At 40.5% G+C, this 13,137-nt stretch overlaps 1 protein-coding gene across 7 annotated transcripts in view; it reads right to left on the bottom strand.

Annotated features, from left to right (window-relative positions):
• LOC143218036 (uncharacterized) overlaps positions 1-13,137 on the bottom strand; it is a 92,806-nt gene that overhangs the window by 78,881 nt on the left and 788 nt on the right. For 2 of the 7 annotated variants that reach the window (XM_076442929.1, XM_076442930.1), the window contains exons 1-2: positions 12,745-12,988; positions 458-727 (exon numbers count right to left, since the gene is read on the bottom strand). In XM_076442929.1, the coding sequence (XP_076299044.1) occupies positions 458-597 (140 nt within the window). In that variant the 5' untranslated portion in view covers positions 598-727; positions 12,745-12,988. Of the gene's footprint in view, positions 1-457; positions 728-1,658; positions 1,966-2,788; positions 3,678-12,744; positions 13,006-13,137 lie in introns of those variants that run through there. The other 5 variants (XM_076442924.1, XM_076442936.1, XM_076442926.1 and 2 more) reach the window with 5 other exon arrangements.

The following is a 13,137-nucleotide window of genomic DNA, read 5'->3' as shown; positions in this document are numbered from 1 at the left end:
TGACATTACCCCGATTAAAATGAGTACAAACACGACGTACTTCGATGCATATTTGCTTGTCTAGATCACGATTTAATAGAACTCCGATTATGCGAACTCGTGAATTGCACAGGTAATTATGCTTCAAAGTATGTCGTGTGGGTACTCATTTTAATCAGAAAAATGTCAGGAACATGCTAATAGTAATTTCACGAGGAAATAATTGAGAACAGTATAGGTATGCCATTAGATTAGTACTGATTAGTACTCCTGGATCCTTCCCCGCTGCAAGTTCTTCAATCGCATTTGAGGAATGTACGGAATCATTTTGAACAATTTGGTGGTTCTCCAAGTGATATTAATTAACGGAAGCGTGAAAATCGTAATTAGTATGAAAGAGCGAGGCGCCCCCGGGGGCGGTGTCTCGGATCAAAGTAGATTTAGCAAACGATCGAATCGGACAGGAAATGTGACTCACCTGTTCTTACGAGGCAGTGTCGTAATAGCCATGTCCAAGGACCCCTCGTAGCGATGATTATCCTTCTTGGCTCGCCTGGGTAGCTCCGCGCAGACGCCCTGCGTGAAGCTGTAGGTCCTACGTTTCTTCAGGCACAACATCTTCGGGCTGCTTTCTGCTTCGATCCTCTCGCACTGTTACCTCATTACGAACCACTGAGACACTACCGTTTTCTTTCACTGCTCCCTGCGACAGCTGAGCCGTGTCCCTGCTGCCTCCTCACATCTGGCCCTGTCGAGACACCGAGAACTCTTATTGTCTTCTGTCAAACTGTCCACTGTGTCTTTACCAAAAGATACCCTAATACATTCACCGGAAAATGTATTTTGACTCTCGTCAAAACCCTCCACGATTTTCATTAAAGATTATACGGTATTTGAATCTCTTAATTAGGCCACTAAAACACAATATTAACTCTGTAATAGGGTACCAATTCGGATCCCCGAAAAAGTACGACAATATTTTATCAGCACATAATCTAAACGACTAATGGATTAAGAAGAAAATGAAAAGGTACTGCAAGATGATAGTGGGCGGCAACGACGAGTTAATTGGACTCATCCGGTTAAAAAGTTACATATTTTTTGGGGCTGTTATAATAATTAATTCTGAACCGGGCATCTGCTAGCTCTGATCACTGGTAATGGCTCTCAAAGACTTTCCTTTAAATGACTTTCTTTCAAATTACTACCTACGGCAAGCTAAATGTCTACTACATGTTATAGTAAATTGCCTCTTTAGATTTTCTTTCGGGGTTATATGCAAAATCGGATTGAATGCTAATTGTTCTGCGAGCGGTACTCTCTTCAAAAGTGGCGCGCCGCCGATTAGATTGTACTAAAACGAACAGTAGGAGGTTGAACTGGATTTTCGCACAATATGATGCAAAAAACTACACGGAAGTATGATCTATCTCCAATAAATACTTTCGTGAATGATTTTCGGCGACGGTCACCGGTGATCGGCGATTCGAAGACAGAAGGGAAATAGTGCGAGACGAATTTTGGTGACGCTTGCGTGAATCGAAGAAGAATCGCGTAAATTGGAAATACAGTGATAGTCGCGGGTGATCGTTGTTGAATTAACAGAAGAAAAGTTTAGTGATCGTTCTTTGTGTAAAACAGAAGAAAAATGGTATAAATCTATTTTCGGTGTTGCTTACCTGTATCAAAGAAAATTTGTCTAAATCGGAAATTCAGTGACAGTCACACCGGTTAAACACGAATTCTGCGTTGCCCCAACGAGTAATAAACGCACGAAGATCCACGAATCATCAGTATCAATCAGTTATCAAAACAATTCAATAGCACATTTCAATACCATATAAGTACAAAATTGTCAAGACGATCAACGAATTACAGTTTGAATCATACTCGAGATAACAACGAGATACAGCAGCTACCAAGATCACAATCTTCACACGATCATCGAAATGCACTGTACAATTTCCGTGTCTGCACAGCAACTCCAAAAAAAACCCAGTTACTATAAGAAGAAGCTGTACTATCAAATATCACGATCGCTCGCATAGTTCCGTGGAAAAACAAACCGCAGAGCTAATCATTGGAAAAAACATTCCACCTGGATACACTACCTAAACCACTATATCGACTCGGCACAGTGCATTCGATGCACTCTCGACAACCAAAGAGAAGAAGACTCCGATGCACGATCTTCGATGCAATTTCTGTCCCCGGATACTTAGACTAGGTACAGGCTACGACCACTTTTTTCCTTCGGGGTAACAACACTGTATTGGCCGGTGGTTTGAATGGTTCGTCGATTTCGTTACTGGACTCTGGATTCCACAAGAAACGCGAGACAAACATACCTCAGAAATAACATCTCGATCAATTTTTCGATTCTATCGACCGCTTCGAAATTGTTCGCGAGGGAAGTAGGGGGTTTCAGCTAATAATAATTTTCTTATTCCTCTGTTAATGTATACAACATTTAACACTGAACCCACCACCTTATTAAAATTATAATGGTGCTTTCACTGGAATTGATTGTACACATTTTTGTATCCTGTTATGCCATTTTTAGCCATTTCGACGGTTTCAACTAATAATAATTTTCTAATTCCTCTGTTAATGCATACAACATTTAACACTGAACCTACCACCTTATTAAAATTATAATGGTGCTTTCACTGGAATTGATTGTACACATTTTTGTATCCTATTATGTCATTTTTAGCCATTTCTAGAACTCGGTAGGTTTAGTGTTAATGCACAACGCAGAAAATCTAGTGACGAACGGGCTACTGATTTTCAACAGATTCAAACTAACAGTAAAAGAACTGGATTCGGGAGCCGGATAGAATTTGATCCTAATGCTCGAGCAAGAATTCCCGGTGCACTGAGTGGTCGGACAGGCTCCGGACCTGTCCAGTTTCACGGGCACAGTCGGACAAACGGTTCCGGCGCGGGCCGAGGATCGAGTTTCTGGTGCGGCGACTGATTAAACGGACACTTGGGGCCGGAAACCCCTGCTCTCCAAACGTTCAACGTGTACTTCTCACTTGCCTCTCAAATTCTCTTAAAAGATTTTCGAAATGAAAAAACAGTTTGATAGGAGTGGTGTCTAGTAGAGGATGCGACTTGCAGCCGAGCGAAACCGCGACTGCAGTCAATTGTGATCCTTTGATACGGTGAACCCCGGCCGCAGGCGACGAGAAGCGAGAGGACGTTAGGCTCGCAGCGAAGTTATAACTGTACTGAAGGCTGCGCTCAGAATCTTTCCCCGGGCACGAATGCGCGCCCGGTGATAATGACCCCCACGAAAATTACGGGGGCACACCGTGTACCCCTCTGATATCCCCACCACCCCTGTCCCGCATACATTTCGTCGGATTCCGTTGACTTTTTTTTCTCTCCTCTTTTTCCACCTTTTTATCTGTTTCTCGCTCGCTCCTTTTTGCTTTTAATTGTTACGCGGGCTCCACGTCACCGACGCCTTTCTCCTGATTTCTTGTCGCGGACACTCGGAATTGTGGGGATTCTTTTACCGGGTTTTGTCGATTGATGGTTCAGGACGGGTTTAGAACAAGTTTGGTGGGGATGATGTCCGGATTGGTGTCTTCAGTGCGGTGATCATAGTGGATTGGTTGGAGGTCGTATTTGGATGGAACGATAAATTTTTATAAAAAAAATTCGGAGAGTACATACATATAACTTTTTTATAATTGTACCAAACGACCTGATTTTTTTTGTAATCAATTAGAAGCTTCGGTTTACGAAATGATATGCAAACAAGATTTTCCAAAAATTATAATTTACAAGGTTACATGCAAAAATAAAAAAGTTTAGAGAACTTAATAAAATTTTTTAAAACTTTTTTATTTGGGCCCCCAATGAAAATTTGAAATACAGTCTTGTAGATCTATGTTAGTTATACACATGCTGAACATTTCATCGAAATCGATTGAGATACACACGAGCTACAAACGGTTAAAAATGGTGAGAATCGTAGTTTTACACAACTTTTGATCAATTTCTGCTTAAAATCCACAGAATCGTATATCTTTCGATGCATGTCGTTTTTTCCTGCTTCAACCGATTTCGATGTAATTTTCAGCAGGTGTATAACTAACATAGATCTACAAAACAGATATTTTAAATTTTCATTAAGAGCCCCAATACAAAAGTTTTAAAAAATGCCTTTTTTATTTTTGCATGTAACCTTGTAAATTATAATTTTTGTAAAATCTTTTTTGCATATCATTTCCTAAACCAATGCTTCTAATTGATTATAAAAAATCAGGTCGTTTGGTACAATTATAAAAAAGTTATTAGTTTTTAAAAGGTGTACGAATACTTTGTACACTCACTGTATTTTATAAGAATGAAACTTTTAGTAGTAAATATTTTATAAGAACGAAAATTGTATGGGTGTTGTGAGTATTTGATGAATCTATTAAACCTAAAGCTATGTCCACAATGTCGTCAAACAATGAATAATCGATAAACGCTTAATTGATAAAAAGTCTGCCGTATATTAGTAATAAGAAAATCCGAAACGAAGTTGGAAAGACATTTCCCAACGCGACAGATTTGCATTGGTCGGCGGGAAACCGTCCAGAAACTGCTTTCGAATTCCCGGGAGTAAAATCGAATTGGTGATCGAGAGGCGTCAAAATGGCGACGGTCGGGCGTTCGCGTCGCGAATGCGAATTTTCAAATAGAAACCACGGGTCGGGAATAACAAAAGCGTGGCGGCCGGGCTCATGTAACACCCGGCCACTTTCGAGCTCTTTCTGCTTTTCACCTGGAATAATCCGCGCCGATGGGAAAACACCGCGCGTCGCTCTCGGAATTGTGTAACACGTCAATAAAAATTAATTATGCGACTCGACGGGCAGCCTGCCTTCGACCACTCGCGCCTTTCGACAATGTAAACAGAGGAGGAGTCGAGAGCCTCGTTCGAACTGTATTGCGAAAGAACACGATTTCTGGCGTGTCGTTAAAATTTACGGCAAACTTGTGAAAATCAATTTGTTTTTTCTTGTTAACGATCGTACACTCCTCTAAAATAGTTGCTTGAAAGAGTCTCGTTCGATATTCATGTTCAGTGATGTCTTCATCTACTTCGAGATGCAGCTTAAACTTTGTTATTGTTAAACATTTTCTAATGAAACTTTTATCAACATATTCTTAATTCTTTCCCGATTGAAATGATACCAAGCACGATACGATTTGAGTCGTATTTACTCGTGTAATCCACGATATTGTGGAATCTCTCTTATCCGAACTACTTCAGATAATAGAACGATTATTTAGCTAGAATATTAGAGTCAATCGTTACTGATTTATAGAATCAATCGCGACGTATAGGAATCGTTAATTGAACAAGCGAATACATTACTCAAATTGCTCTCCTAACTTGATAATAGTGACAATAAATTTGTCGTGCGAGTCTTGTAATGATATAAGATAATGAAGTGCAGACAGGGAAGACCATCGTCGAAATTCACACGCAAAAACCACGTTCCAAAGTGATTCAGTGCATTCCATGAATAAAAGAATTCACAGAGTGATAGATTCCGACGTCCTGAATAAATTAATTATTTTTTACTGTTACTATTAAAATAGACACACGTTCCCACGTAACGAACTTCCATTCTTCGGCCTCTTGTTAGCGGAAATAATAACAAACGAGCGTCAATTATGTAACAGTTCTTTAGGTAGAACTAGACCGGCTTTATTAGAATAACAGCTAAGTAGAATAGCAATTTTTTCGACGATCATGCGAGATGTTCCGCGAGCACGACAAATTAAAAGTTGTTAAATTATCGAATTTTCTAACAAATCGTTACAGCTCAGTAAGGACATCAAGAAGTGCACTGTGAATGTTTGTGCAAAATAAAATTTGTCCAATTGAAAAAAATATAAATATAGATTCCCTTTTTTAATCATTAAAATAGAAATAATATGAATTATTAACAAAATTTTGAAACAAAGGATTATTGTATAATGTATTACTGTTTCATTAGGCAAGTCGATGACACCGAGGTGAATGAACAGTTCGATTATATAAAATAGCGGATAACTCCATCGCGGATAAACAATCAATCATATTTATTTCACGTAACGAATTAACAAGGAAAGAAATTAAAGGCTGCTCGCTGCCACTGTAACACGAACAACCCAGCACAATAGAATCGGTGCACCTCGAGCACTTAATTATCCTGGCGAGTTTCTCTCGCTTTATGCAGCGTTGAAAAATTCTGTAACAAGGGTACAAATTAATTCCGTGCCTTTCCATGCTTACATCCACGTCCAATATTACTGTATTATTAAATTCTCGGGGATTTTACTATCATCGTGTATTAGAAGTTTAAGGGGAGCTTGATCGGATTTTGAATCGAGGACGTTGCCAACAGCGGCTGATCCGTTCGAGCGACGAAATAGGGTGGAAAAAGTGGATTTACTAGCAACGGAACCGAGTAAAGTTATCCGTGGCATGACAATGATCGGCCACGTGCAGCTGGGGGAACAAAAGATCGTATACTATCTCTTAGATCATTGGTATACCTTTTACAACCGAGGCAGACAAATTCTGAAAGCCGAAAACAAGCCTTTCCAAAATTAAATTTGTCCGACCTAGAATAATTCCATTCTATATGATCTTTTTAATTTTATGGATATGAAATTGATATAATATTATACCTTATGCAACACTTAAACGTTTAGTAATTGGTTAGATACAATTTTTAGTGTCACCACTCGAGTGCTAAGGGTTCAGAACGGCGGACAATGGAGAATATAGTGGCAATTTATGTACTTCAAATATTGGTATTCAGCGCGTAAAAACTTATCAGAATTGTCTACCGGTTTATCGAAACGCGAGATTGGCATTGGACAGTGTAATTACCGAAGGCAGAGATGCAAGGTGCAACATCGTTCGTCGGGAAAGGGAAGTGCATTCCGCGTGAATTCTGCTGGCAAGTCTATCCGTTAGACGTCGAATGAATAATTCATCGGGGGGGACGGGAACGAGCGAGCCTGAATCATCGACGTACTGACGGCGTTTTGATCTACGATTTTAACTGAGCAAAATCATTGATACTCGTTTATTGCTATTTTTTACTAGATTTCCTTAAAAACAAGCAGAAACATACCAGTCTGTAATCTGTACAATTTTTTAGAAACTGCAACTCAAAATATTTTTAAGATTCTAAAATTTCATTTTCAATGCATACCAATAAAGATGAACTTGACGCTGTAATTAAGCAAATCTCTAATCAGTTCGGATAATAGAGGCTTTACTATATCGTGGATTAATCGAGTAAACGTGATCCAAATCGTATCGTGTCTGGTATCGTTTTAACCAGAAAACTGCACCGGATATGTTGATAAAAGTGTCATAAAAAAATGATGAAAACCGAAAGAGTTACGGCACGAAATTAAAATTGTCTTGCTGGTATACGCCACTGATATTCATTAGTATTATTCATTTATTTCTTCGTGAATCTGCAACAAATCGATTGGAACTGATCTAGATATGAATCATGTTTTTTAAACATCATTTTTGAATGTTCGTTCAGCCAGAAAAGCAACAAGCGTTTTAATGCAAAATCCAATGACAAGATTCGCCGCGGCTGGAAATCGTTTTCCTTCGTGATAATTGGTCGTTATGGCGGCGGTTGCGTTCTCCCGCGATGCTAATCGGGAAACGTCGGTCTGCTAATGGAATCAGGACCCCGTGAGAATCAATCTTCTATAGAGGATCGCGCGTGCATCTGCTGATCTACGTTTCCTGCCACCGACGAGATACCATGGTGCAAGGACAACATCGACAATGTACATTTCGATAATTAGACTCCTCTCCCTTATATCTATCTCGTGATTAATATCGGATGAATATTGTTCTTATTCATGATCCTGTTCGCGAGAAAGCCGATCATACTTTCAGTAGAAATCGCACTTCGATTCAAATCGGATAAAATTGGCTTCGCTCTAATGACTAAAAATGTGTGTCGATGATTTCTTTAATTACCGCTCAGAAATGATGTAATGTAACAATCTTTCAATATTACAAGAATTTCCACATATACGTGGAACAATTTGGAAGCGTTCCGTGATTTATAGAGACTTTCAATTGCATTGTAAAAATTGTACGGATTTATTACAGTTAAAGATACAAAATTAGAATTGAATATACAAAAGCAATTAAAATTGGAAATGCAAAATCAATTAAAATTAGAGGGATTGCGAAATTGCTTGAAATGCAAGGAATTGCAAACGTACGATACAAACAATTCTGATTGAAATGCAATATTATAGAGTATAGAGAAAGGGAAAACGGCGGAGAGTCACCGGACCAAACACTATAATGCGGTTACCGAACAAGCTGAAAAATACCGTAAATTTACAAACCGAGGAAAAGGAAGAGTGAAGAGGCTCGCGTGGAAAGATAGCCAGCCAATGGTAACAGGAATTAAATAATGAAAAAAAAGAAAAAGAAAAGACTAAACAGCCAAGATCCCTCTTCAATTATTCATTTCCGGTCATTAATGTTGTTCCAACGAAAGCAAAGAAGCGATTCTAGCATGATACCCAGACGAAAGGAAACATTGTCCAATCGTTGCAATAATTACACAATCGACGAGTGTAAAAATTATTTATGATACAATGTTCGGACGCGGATTAGTGCAATTCGGTTGCGCTAAAACGAGGGACGACCGTGAACCAGATACTTGCATTCGAAAGCGAAAGAAGGGAGTGAAAAACAGTTCCATGAATTTTATTACGAATGCCACCAGTAATAGATAAAACCAAAAATTTACCAAATTTCTTCGGTAGAAAAATGGTCTTCTGAGCATAGTTATGAGAAACTGTGTTGCACAAAGGGTCGAAAGAGACCCCAACCTTCGCGGTAAGGTAGAAAATGGCCCCTGCTTCGTAATATTCAGTAGAAAAATGGTCTCCTGAGCGTAGTTATGAGAAATTGCGTTGCACAAAGGGGGTCGAGTCATGGGAAGAAACATCTTCCGAGACGTCAGGGATGATTCTCGTGCAATCGCAGTCGTATGATGTCCATTTTGCCGGGCAGAAACCGGCGTGGTTTGAATGAAGAAGGCACTTTACGCGCCTCAATCACCTGGCCAGGCCCCGTTCACGATTAACACTGGCGTGACTGTGAATAGAGAGACCAGTCTCGTCAGATAGTCACAGGATAGACCGGTTGTCGACTACCTAGCCGGAAATACGGCCGCTTTCCTGCGCCTCGCATCGTGCGCTCGCTGTGGTCGCCGGTCCTGTTAACTTATGCTCTATCTGCAGTGTTCCCTTGATGGACTCGACGCTCTTTAACACTATACCTACCCACCACTAAACCTGACTTGTCTATGTCACCTTTTAAAAATAACAAGATCGCATTTCTCGAGATACTGTGCGAAAAATTATTTTTCTAAGAAATTTACACATGGTACATACTTCGGTACTCGCTTCAATCAGAGAAATGAGACGAATATGTTGGTAAAAGTTTCATTTAAAAAATCAGTTATCTCACAGAGACTGTGGACAGGAGAGTTAAAGAATTTGTGCATTAGAACGAAATGTAATAAATTGCTCGTTGCGCTGCACAGTGGTCGGAGTCCCTCGAAAAATCCGATATACGGGCAGCGTGCACCAGAGTGCACTCCGATGCCCAGAGAGCCGGCAAGTGCAGTTATGTTGCACTGACCGCTAGGATGCACCGGCCGGGCACCGGGGACTTGTGCTGCTTGTTGCCATGCAACGCGACGATTCTTCGGGAAATAAAAACGCGTCCCGGTGTCGACGGGAAACGCGGATGCAGATCGCGTGGAAGAAAAGGAGAAAAAATCGCGGTGAAGAAAAATGCAGAAAAACGGGCATGACGCAACATCGATCGCGAACCATTCCGATTGAACGGCTCGTTTCACGTGGACGCAATCCGCGAGCATTTAACGGGGCATGTCCGCGAATCTTTAACGCTAAACGCTTTATAAAAATAACGAGACCAAACCTATTTGCACTTGATCGTTCAATCAATTCTCAATAGATTGTTAAAGCATGTCGAGTAACAACAAAATTGTAGATTTAAAATTTAAATAATAGGAGTGCCAGTAAATGGTGATAGTGATGTTAAATAATATGTAGAAATTAATATAATTGTAAGAAAGTTCCACCGTGAAGATTCCGAACGTGTTTCATGCGAATACACTCGATTTCACTTATATCAGTAGAGTTTAGTGTTACATAAATTCTAAAATAAATGCAAAAATAAGGAAACTGATGTCAGCGATGTTCGTAGGCTAGTAACGGGTCTATCTAGATTAGGTGTAGTAATATTAACGACGCCGAACTTGTAATCGCATTACGAACGAGGAAGTACCGGTTCGTAAATAGGGGTACAGGAAGCAACAGTCTAATCGGTTCTCATCTTCTTAACAAACTTATGCAACATTAGCGGCTTTGCTTAAACATCTTCGAACACATTAAATCATGCTTGAAGCTCTGACCCATATTCTACGTGTGGATCCTCTTCAGGGACGATTAAACGATCCGGTTATGTCGACTACGGAATTCTCGATCGCCCGATTAATAAGCTCGGTTTCAACCGCGTGGACTTTTCGAGCCAATGCTTCTACGGAAACCAATTTTATGTAATGATTTTTGCAATGAAACTTTTACCAACATACATATTCGCCATATTTTCCGATTAGAATTAGTACAAACACGATACAGTTTGGACCAGGTTTACTTTGGTTTGGATAATCGAGGTTATACTGAATCGTGCTTGGAAGTATGTCGTGTTTGTACTCGTTTTAATCAGGAAAATGCGACAAATACGTTGGTAAAGATTTCATAAAAAGATAATAAAAATCAAAAAGGTTACTGTACTACTTGCCACCTAGCAAACGAATATATCAAGAATTCATTCCTCGCGGAAGGTCGAGAGAGTGTCCACACGTTTTTGTACACTTCTGACATGATCTCTTTCATGTACGCCGACCTTAATGCGACACAATACTCTGAAGAAGTCGGAGTCCCTTAAAGGAGCATACTCGGAGAGACGGACACTAATGAGTCGTTCAAGATCAAAGGGGGATGCAACAGTATTTAGAAGGTGTGTCGACGTTATAATCCAACGTTTTCCCCCGTATATTTGCATAATTGGTCGATCCCGATGATTATCGTGTAGCATCCGCGGCTCACTTTCATGCTAATGAAACGCAATTCGCTTTCGTGACTAGCTAGGGGTTTATCGCATCGTCCATCGCCGCGGCGACGAGGATGCATGCTCGCCGACGTAGAAATATTAGCGTAATTCCGATCCGAGGCTCTCTTATCTTATCGGCACCGCGCGAATTTCGTAATTCCCGCGCGACCGTTATCTCGCAACCGCGCGTTTCGTCAGAAGCTTCGCTATTGGTCGTCGGAAGACAGTCGATTTTTCAAACGGTCCAACCTGGCGAAAATCCAGGATCATCTACCGAAGATGTCTGGCACAAGTTTGAAGTTGACCCGACGTGGTTTGTCACGTAAAAGTTCGTTCATACGTATCGAAAGTTCGAAACGATTACGGTTTTTTTTCACGGTAATTAGGGATACGGCACCCGGGGCATTAGGCACTCGTGTCATAACGAGACCCGGCGGAACAGGTACTCGCCGCCGATGAGAATAACTCACGATGCGCCGGGCCACCGTTTTGCAACTGGTTACATGATAAAGAGAAATATGTGGAATTTGAAAACACTTAGAAAGCGTATAGCTCGGGTACGAAACACATTCCTCCGGACACAATGCACCGCGGACGTTGTAATATAGAGCTGACATTCCTATTACCTTGCACCGGTGCGGCGCGGTGCAACGTGCTACATTCTCCTGCTATGCAACGATAAACTGCATCTCTTTAGACGTTCCTTCCGCGCCGCGCTCCTACCGTGAATAATGAAAATCGGTTGCGCGACCCAATTTGTCCGGTAGCCGTTAAAAAAATTAAAAAAACACGCTCGCGCGGCCTGCACGAAACACTTAGAAATCGGCAATTCTTTATCTCTGCGAGTTGATTCCGTTTAAAGTGCGTTATCCGTGATATTCATTGCAGTGTTTCTAGTAATTCAATGTTCTTATTCGTGCCATTCCGCGAATATAAAATAATGCATGTTCTTTATACTATTTAAAAATGTATCTTCATGAAAAAGGTGATGCCCGTGGTCATTTAAAATAACTTTTTCCTTTGCAAAAATGTTCTCCGCGGCTTCGTTAAGGAATTATTAACGAAAAACCGCGGACCAATCAGAACGCGGCTACAGGGGATGGTGATTGCTGCGACGATGTGTCCCGGTGGACATGACATTGGCATTGGCCGAGCCGAAATCCGTCTCCCCACTCTACCTTCCCCTTCTACGACGCTATTCCCCCACGCATTCGTCGCGGTCCGATCACGTGACACGTTCTGACAGAGAGGAGGTAACTTTTTCCCCTCAATTCAATCCCGCCCCTCATATGGCGACTCGACTCCCAACATATTAAACAATTGATGCATCGATCTAAATCCCTAACCTAAACTTAATCAAATTTAACCCCCGCTTATTCGCTTCATTATTTTTACACAAAGAAACTGTTTCCCGTTGCTCTGATGAACTACTACATATAATACTGTATAAAATAATTATATAAAATACCGTCGCTATTAATATTTACTTTGAACATATCAAAAAACTCGTTTAAGAAAGATGTATCGCGTAAGCGAATTAAAATGTCCTCGTAGCTTACCTGAACACGTCCAAACGTCAACAACAGCAGGTCGATTTTCACCGCAATATTCTTCTTCAATTCCAGCATTTTTCTGCAATTATTCACAGCACGTCACTAAATAAACACACAGCAAGCCATTCTACATTTTCAAACGTCTGCTTGCAACTGCTTGCAACTGAACCATCCTGTCCTGCTCGAGCCTGCGAGAATCGAAATAACTCGATAGTTGCCGGGATCAATCGATGTTTACGATTATCGAAAACCGATCCTCAATCGTCACTACAACAGCAAAAAGAATAATGTATAACTTCAAAGAATACATATAAAGTAATTTCAAATGTACGTAAACAAGTAGAGTCTAATTAGAGGCTGTTAAATAGATGAGATTTCTAGTCCGGAAGTTGTTGGCGA

The sequence above is a fragment of the Lasioglossum baleicum genome, chromosome 18 (assembly GCF_051020765.1).
Source record: "Lasioglossum baleicum chromosome 18, iyLasBale1, whole genome shotgun sequence".
Taxonomy (NCBI): Eukaryota; Metazoa; Arthropoda; class Insecta; order Hymenoptera; family Halictidae; genus Lasioglossum; species Lasioglossum baleicum.
The sequence above is the reverse complement of the archived record's forward strand: the minus strand, read 5'-3'. Positions and strand labels throughout refer to the sequence as shown.